Raw genomic sequence first — 8,008 nt, 5'->3', positions numbered from 1 at the left:
TACTGCATTCCTCACTGTTGCCTTGTAGTGGCTTATCTTTGCCTCTGTGGATATATTCTTTTTATTGTATACCTCTCTCATCATGCAGAAGGCTGACCTCATCTTCTTTATCCTCTCTGTTATTCCCTCCTTGCTCCTGTTCCTTCCTGTTATAAATTCTCCCAGGTATTTAAATTTGTCCACCATTTGCACAGTGCCTTCCGGTGTTTCGCAGTCTGCAGTGGTGGTTAATGTCTTTGTCCTGTTATAGGCGATCCTCAGTCCCACCTTTCTGGCTGCCTTACTTAAGTTGTCGAGTTGTGTCTTTGCGTCTTCTTCCGTCTCACTTACTATTGCTATGTCATCTGCAAAGGCTAGGCAGTCCACTTGAGCCCTGTTGTCCTTTTTGTCCCCCACATAGGTCTTTGGTATTCCCATTTCCTCGTTTATTGCTCTCCACCTGATCACTTCGTCCAGTGCTATATTGAACAACAATGGTGACAATCCATCTCCCTGTTTAACACCAGTCTTGATCTCAAATTCTTCTGACAGTGCTCCTCTGAATCTCACCCTTGCTTTTGTGTCTGTCAGAATTTCTTTTATGAGTTCTTGTGTAGTTCTATCAAGTCCTCTGTTCTTCAGGATCCTAACAAGAATCTGTCTGTCGATGGCGTCATATGCCTTTGTGAAGTCCACGAAGGTTATTACTGACTTTTTGTTTTTTAAGGCCCTATGTTCTATCAGTTGCTTCAGGATAAATATTTGTTCTACACAACCTCTTCCCTTTCTGAATCCCGCTTGGTAGTCGCCAACTGTACTTTCTACCTGTTCTTCTACTCTCTTGAGCAATAGTTTTGACAGCACCTTGTATCCGACCTCTAGTAGCGATATTCCCCTGTAGTTGTTTGCATCTCTCTTGCCCCCCTTCTTGTGTATTGGTACTCCAATTGCATTCTTCCATGCTTCTGGCAACTTCTTTGATCTCCAGATCTAGTGAATTATGTTGGTCATGTTGTCTATTGCTTTGTTGCCTCCCCACTGCATCTCGGCTGCTATACCATCTTCTCCAGCTGCCTTATTATTCTTCATATTGCTTATGGCATGTGCAACTTCATCCCTGGTTGTCTCTCTCTTCTGTGTCAGTCCGAAGTTCCAGCTCTTCTTCAGGTGGTTCACAGTTCAGCAGGTCGTGAAAGTACTCTGCAAAAATCCGACAGTTCTCCTTCGCACACTGACAGCCAGCTCCCCTTTCTTATCTCTTATAAACAGTTCTCTACCCTTGTATCCAGTCAGACTCTTTTTGAATTTCCCGAAAAAGTGTCTGCTGTTGTTTTTCCTGAAGTTGGTCTCAATCTCGTCCAGTTCCTGCTTCATCTTTTGTCTTCTGTTCCATTTTATTGTTCGGGCTGCTTCCTTTCTTGCTCCTAAGAAAACTTCCCATTTTTCTGGGTCCTTCATGCTGCTCCAGTCTCCCCAGGCTTTGCTGCGAGTCTCTACCGCTTCCTCACATTCCTTGTTCCACCTCCAGTGCTTCCGTTTATTTTCTTCCTTTCCCCATAGTTCAGCCTGTTTCGCCATATTTCGCTTCATGTCGTCCCATTCACTGAATGATTCAATTCCTTCCTCATATCTGGATCGATTGTGTCTTAATTTGTCTCTGTCTACCTTTATGTTTTCTGTTCGTCTGTGGCAGGGTGTCCCTGTTTGGAATCCAAAGGCACTTAACTTCTGTAAGATTCTATTCTTGTGTTCTTCCTGACCTTTGTGTTCATGATGTCTTTAGCATTTGTCCAGGTGATTGCTATGTGGTCAATTTGGAATTCCCTAAGGTGGGTGCATGGGTTTGCCCATGTCTTTTTCTTACACAGTTTGGCCCTGAAGTGTGTTGTCATCAATCTCATTTTGTGTTCTCGACACACGCTACATTTTCCACACAAAGAATACATTTGTTTTATTTTAATGTTAGTTTTTCGTATCTATTTGTTGACACACGAGTGATACATTAGATCACATCTGTGTGGTAACGTTGCAACTATTGTATTTCGTTGTTTATTGCGTTCCAGGTACTTTTTTGGTTCCATTAGGCAGTTATTTGCAATATCATTTGCACCCGCAATACACACGACGTAGTCATTGTTTCCCGACATTTTATCGTGTAAGTCGATACGGATAATGTTTTTCGTTGTTGCTCCTGGCTTTACAATACCTGTTCCGTGGTATTTTTTGTTTTCTTTGAAAAGTCTCGCCATGATTTTGTCGGGACTGTCCGTTAAAAATAATACACTACTTTCGAGTGTGCACTGTTCTACATTTTTGTTGATATTGTCTTTTTCATTCGTCCCGTTGCTTCGTGCAAAAGACGCATGCTCAATTTCTCACCGTCACTGTTTACCTTACTTCTGAACTTAGAGCCTGTATCACCTTTCTTGTAGCTATCGTTATTTATTTTACAGGAGTTACTAAGCAAACTACTTCTTGATGATGCAAGAGCACTTTGTTTACTTTTGGAGTTTCCGTAATTTATCGTAGATAACACATCACAGACATTGTTGTGCAGTAAATTTACGCTGCTTTCACACTGTTTTTGGTTTCCGACACTCTGTGAACTGTTTATGCACGTATATTTTGTCAACTTATCCGAATAAGTCGAGTTTTCTTTCATCGTTTCTTGCTTCAACATCAGCTTACGATTTTCTCCATGTCATTTCGCAATAGTCGTCAGATTCGCCGTGTAGCTTATGAAATAAATTAATATGTGAAAACTGCAGTCGCTTGAAGAGCCATTTCCTAGGCCATTTAGATTGTTCTTGTTTAATGCTAGCTGCGAACACAGACAACAGCGGAATTTCCTGTGTAACCAGTTAGTGTCCTGAAGTGAAATATCCTTTGTGAATGGGTACTCGCTTGCCGCTGAAACTTCTTTCCCAGACCGACAGGTGCGGGCCAGCAGCAGACTGAAATTGTGTCATGTGGACGTACGTGATTTCCGACGATTTATTCCAAGCACAAACATATGCGTACGTATCTGGGTATACAGATCTTCGCGTGTGGCCCGCCGTATACGTCAGCATTTTTATCGATAGTGTCGACAACGCTATCGATAGTCGTGAAAGTGCACAGTGACGAGTACTACTACCAGTATCGTTTGAAGAAGCGAAACGTAAACAAACTGCAGGATGAGCGTGTGACGAAGAGCAAATTCTAAACGAACTTGTGACAGTGTTATTTATGGAAACACACCATTGGAAATGTCCACCGATAAGAGTCTGGACGAGTACGTTACCTTCAAAATATTAATGTCCGTGAGCACTGGCAGGAATCAAAGTAGAAATGTTCTTTTTGTTGATGTAACCCGTGACATTTAAACTTCCGTACCTGAAGTATTTCCGACAATCTTGCTTTATCGGGGTCAGTTTTACAATTAATTGTGTAATTCAGAAAATATAGGAAATATTCGTTACACAGACACATTTCTGAAGTGTGTATATGGAACGTCAGGCGTAAAAGCTATTTACATTCATTATGATGAGATGCGGCAGCATGTCGTGCGTTGGAAGGAATTGTTTGGATTCATTATTTTTGTGGAGCCGTCAGTACATTTAAATAAACATTATTTAGAAATCTGAGTAAATCGGACTCAGAGTTTATAGATTATATACTTTTTCAGTGGAGTTATCAGAATTTGAATACTGGCAGGAGAAATGATGGATGTCCATTGAATGTTGCCGTGCCAGACGCGTTTTTTAAGGAAGTAAATTGTTTGAAATTTTCTTTTCAGAGGAATTCGGTTTGATACTGTATTGCAAAGTATCATCCCGTTCATCAGTCTACAACTATATTCATCAAACCACCATAAAATGCGTGGCAGAGGTTACGTCCCTTAGTGCTAGTTTCCATTCACGCATGGAGCGCGGGAAGAATGACTGAATGCCTGTGTGTGCTGTAATTATTCTAATCTTGTCCTCACGGTCCCTATTGAGCGCTATTTGGGGGATTGTATTGTGTTCCTACAGTCATCATTAAAAGCCGATGCTTAAACATTGTTAGTAGACTTTCTTGGGATATTTTGTCTATCTTCAAGAGTCCGCCAGTCTCTGACAATCTCCCACGGATCAAACAAACGTGAACTTTCGTGCAGCCCATCTCCGTATATGTTCAGTATTCAATGTTAGTGCTGTTTGCCATGGGTTCCATGCACTTGAGTAATATTCTAGCACCGGACGCAAAAGTGATTTGTAAGCAATCTCCTTTGTAGATTGATTGCACTTCCCCAGTATTCTACCAATAAACTGAAGTTTACCACCAGATTTACCTACAACTGAACCTATGTGATGATTGTATTTCAGATCCCTACAAAGTGTTACGCCCGAGGTAATTTGTGAATTGACTGAGTCCAACAGTGACTTGTTGATATTATGGTCATAGGATACTATGTTTTCCGTTTTGTGATATGCACAATTTTACATTTTTGAGCATATAAGCATGCTGCTAATCAGTGCACCTCTTCGAAATCTTATTAAAATCTGACTGAATACTTACACAGCTTCCTTCATATAGTACTTTATGATAGGTAACTGCATCATCTGCAAGAAGCCTGAGGTTACTGTTAATATTGTCTGGAAGGTCATTAATACACAACGTGAACAGAAATGGTTCCAACCCTCTTCCCTGAGTCACACATGGAGTTACTTCTACATCTGATGATGTTATTATACTTGGTTATAAGATAATGTACTATTCCTATGCAGCTGTGTTGGATACCTGAAACACTTTCAGTGTGACCAAATGTGGCTGTTAAGTTTTGTACTGTAATTTAGGGGTCATTGTCCTTAAAAAAAAAAAAAAAAAAAAAAAAAAAAAAAACTCAAATTACCTGAAACACACATGCTTTGCCAGTATCATAACATTACCACTATACACAGTACACATCTCTGTTATTCAGGTGTAGTTTTGAGAGAAAGTGATTGGTTATTGTATAAATCTGAAAGTGGTGAAATAGTCTGGAGATTTCATGCCAAACTGTATTGATATGGGTGCATATGCTGGTGGCCTGTATTCATTACACATTCAGATTAGATTTACTTTCATTCCGATTGATCTGTAGTGAGGAGGTCCTCCAGGATGTGTACATGTCAGAAAAACGATAATACATGGCAAATATTTACAAATCAAACAAATAAGCTAATGTATCATTCCACAGGTCCCAAGTGGAATGATCGTCATTTTTTTAATGAACACTATACGAAATAATCATTTTACAAACACTAATGAACTGAATTTAATATAAAATAAGTTTTTTTTTTATTTCTAAGGTAATAAACATATAGGCTAATAGAACTACTGTAAAACTTATTTACAGTGAACACATTATCGCACTGAAATGGTGCAGAAGTTAGATTGTACTTTCTGCCATTCTTCAAACTCATAAGTCTTATATGTGTGGTGAGGCAGGATGAAGGTTTGATTTGTAAAGATGTCACAGTTACTCATGCACTTCACATTGTGTGATTTATACTCTGATGCCATTTTCATATGAATTTTTTTCATTTATTAGGTTTGCATTTCAATCATGTAGCATAAGTGTGCTGTCTCACTAGAATGTTGAATATTATTTGCTCCTCTCCTGAATCAGTCAATTATGATTTTTATGTTGAAGGCAGGAATATGATGGGACAGCCCCTACCACTCTGAAATACTAGTCATATCTCTGCAACATACATATTTTGTTACAAGCTGCTGATACATCAACCTGTTACACTAACCTTATAGGCCTACAAATTTCCTACATAGCATGGCAGCAGATGAAATGTCACCGAAAACATGCACTGTATAAGAAACCTAAACATAGCTATCTGAAGATTTGCATAGACTCTCAAAAGTGGTTACAAGAATGAAACAAAAGATTTTATTGACTAGCACCTGTGCGTGTCTACAATTTTTTATGTAACCTTTGAATTTAACAAATTTGCGGCTGGTCTCAGTCGTGCTGAATAGAACAGCTGGACTGTTGTTTTTAACACGTTTTTCAAAAATCAAAGCTTTGCAACTGTAACTGCAATAAATCATTTGAAATGATTGAATCTGATTTAAACAAACTGAAAGTCTGGGTTTGAATATGAAAAGGATAGACTGCTACTCACTGTAAAGATGCGTTGAGTTATAGACGGGCACAATGAAAAGACCGTTACATATAAGCATTCGGCCAAAACTTTCATCATAAAAGAGAAGCATACGCACATTCACACAAACAAGCAAAACATGCGCATACACACCTATGCTTACTACCTCCAGCCCGATTGCTGTGGGTAGCCATCTATCCTTTTCATATGGTTGTTAAATTATATTTTCTTAAAAGAGTCTTATTATGAAATATTAAAATTGCCAGATATACAAACTGTTTTACTGCTTCTTTTGTGTTCTGGAAGAAAGAAAGAGAGAACCTTGTACTTGACATTTTTGCACATAATTTGCCTGTGTGTAATATGTTTTGAAGGCATCTAGGGCTACAGTAAAATTTGGGCACCATCACCATGTTTTTTCCATTCTTTGTCTCAATAAGTTGCATCTTTTCAGCGAAGCCCACTGAGTCCGCTTGGTCCAAGAACCAGAGAAAAACTGAATAACTGCCACTGCTCAAAGTCCTGCTCGTATTCCAACCACAATAAGTTTTGAGACTTCATTGACATAGTTGTGTGCAGAGATCAGAGTGCATAGTGTAGACATTTATGTGCATTAGGTGGATGTCTGTGGATTACATTTTGTTTACAATTGAATTTTGTAGAGTTGGATGAAGATTCAATTTTAAAATGTCATGGAAATTTATATTTTCTTATATTGCAGACTTGCTGAAGAAGAACTCCTGAAAGAAGCCAAACGAGCTGCCGAAAGGGCATCAATAGCTGGTGCCCTGGGATGGCAAAAGTGTCCATTAAGACAAATGAACAAGACATTTCTCAACAACACTGTGATTAATATTATGCATGCGAACAAACTTAAAACAAAAAAAATGCAAAATAGGAAGGCTCATTATGACTATGCAAAGCAAGAATTAAAGCATTCTACCCAGCAGCAGACAATAGCACAAAAACAGTCAACATATCCAAAAGTCAGTGACTGCCGTGGTTCGGATTCTAAAAGTGACCTAAAGCATACCAAAAGTGGGAAAGTGAACAAACTATTTGTGCAGAGATGCAAGAATAAAGAAAAGGAAGTCGTTGATCTTAGAAGTGACAGTAAAACAATCAAAAATAAAAGTTATTAGTTTTGCGTAGCCTAACTATATTATCCTAACTATAGTAATGCTGACATTCATGTGCATTAGTACAGTATACAAACATATCTGTTGATTCATCACGTCATTCATTCACTTGTACAAAATATAAACATAACATAATTTTAATGACCTTTTGCAGTACAGGATACAGTTACGTAATCAGTGTTGTAATAGTTGTTCCTATCACTGCATCAAATATTGATAATACACTGGTGTAAGTAAGTGTGTTTCTTTACTTTCCACAAACGTATAGTTGATGTAATTCTAGTAACAGACTGTCCAAATAACCTGATTTTTTTCTTTGTCGTTGTTAGCAGCACCTGATGTAACACTGTATTGAAAGAATGTTTCGTTGTGGTAGTAATTACATTAATTTATAAACTGAAGCATGACAAAGACAACACATTCATGTCAAAAGACAATGGCCTAAGTTTATTAACAGTATCCACAACAACATTACAGAGCCTAAGTTTATTAACAGTTCCACAACAACATTACAGAGCAAAAAGACATGCCAGCTGTAATTCACTGTATACGTTTCAGGATGTGTGTCTGACAGGGTTGTGTGTCCTGAATTTTGTTCGAATACATGTCACATCATCATTAACATAATGTCACTGTAATTATAGAAACAATTAATGAAAATGAGAAATAGCAGTCCCCCATCTACAGCTGACTGATGTGTGATGCTGAAACGCACGCAACAGCACACAAATTCAACAAGCTTTTAAACTTTAGTTCTTTTTGTTATATAAG

General features: G+C 38.3%; 1 protein-coding gene across 1 annotated transcript; it reads left to right on the top strand.

The window, feature by feature from the left end:
• Positions 1-3,104: 3,104 nt before the first annotated feature.
• LOC126234249 (protein POLR1D-like) lies at positions 3,105-7,559 on the top strand. Its single transcript, XM_049942941.1, has 2 exons — positions 3,105-3,253; positions 6,820-7,559. The coding sequence occupies exons 1-2, from the start codon at positions 3,228-3,230 to the stop codon at positions 7,238-7,240; spliced, it is 447 nt and encodes a 148-aa protein (XP_049798898.1). The 5' UTR covers positions 3,105-3,227; the 3' UTR covers positions 7,241-7,559.
• The last annotated feature ends 449 nt before the right edge of the window (positions 7,560-8,008 follow it).

Source organism: Schistocerca nitens, chromosome 2 (genome assembly GCF_023898315.1).
Source record: "Schistocerca nitens isolate TAMUIC-IGC-003100 chromosome 2, iqSchNite1.1, whole genome shotgun sequence".
Classification (NCBI taxonomy): Eukaryota; Metazoa; Arthropoda; class Insecta; order Orthoptera; family Acrididae; genus Schistocerca; species Schistocerca nitens.
This window is presented reverse-complemented; position numbering and strand designations above follow the sequence as displayed.

Excerpts from the sequence above, each read along its gene's own strand:
- LOC126234249 (XM_049942941.1), top strand. The coding sequence starts at position 3,228 with ATGTCCACCGATAAGAGTCTGGACGA. Across the intron at positions 3,254-6,819 it reads ACCGATAAGAGTCTGGACGA|ACTTGCTGAAGAAGAACTCC; the intron begins GTACGTTACCTT and ends CTTATATTGCAG.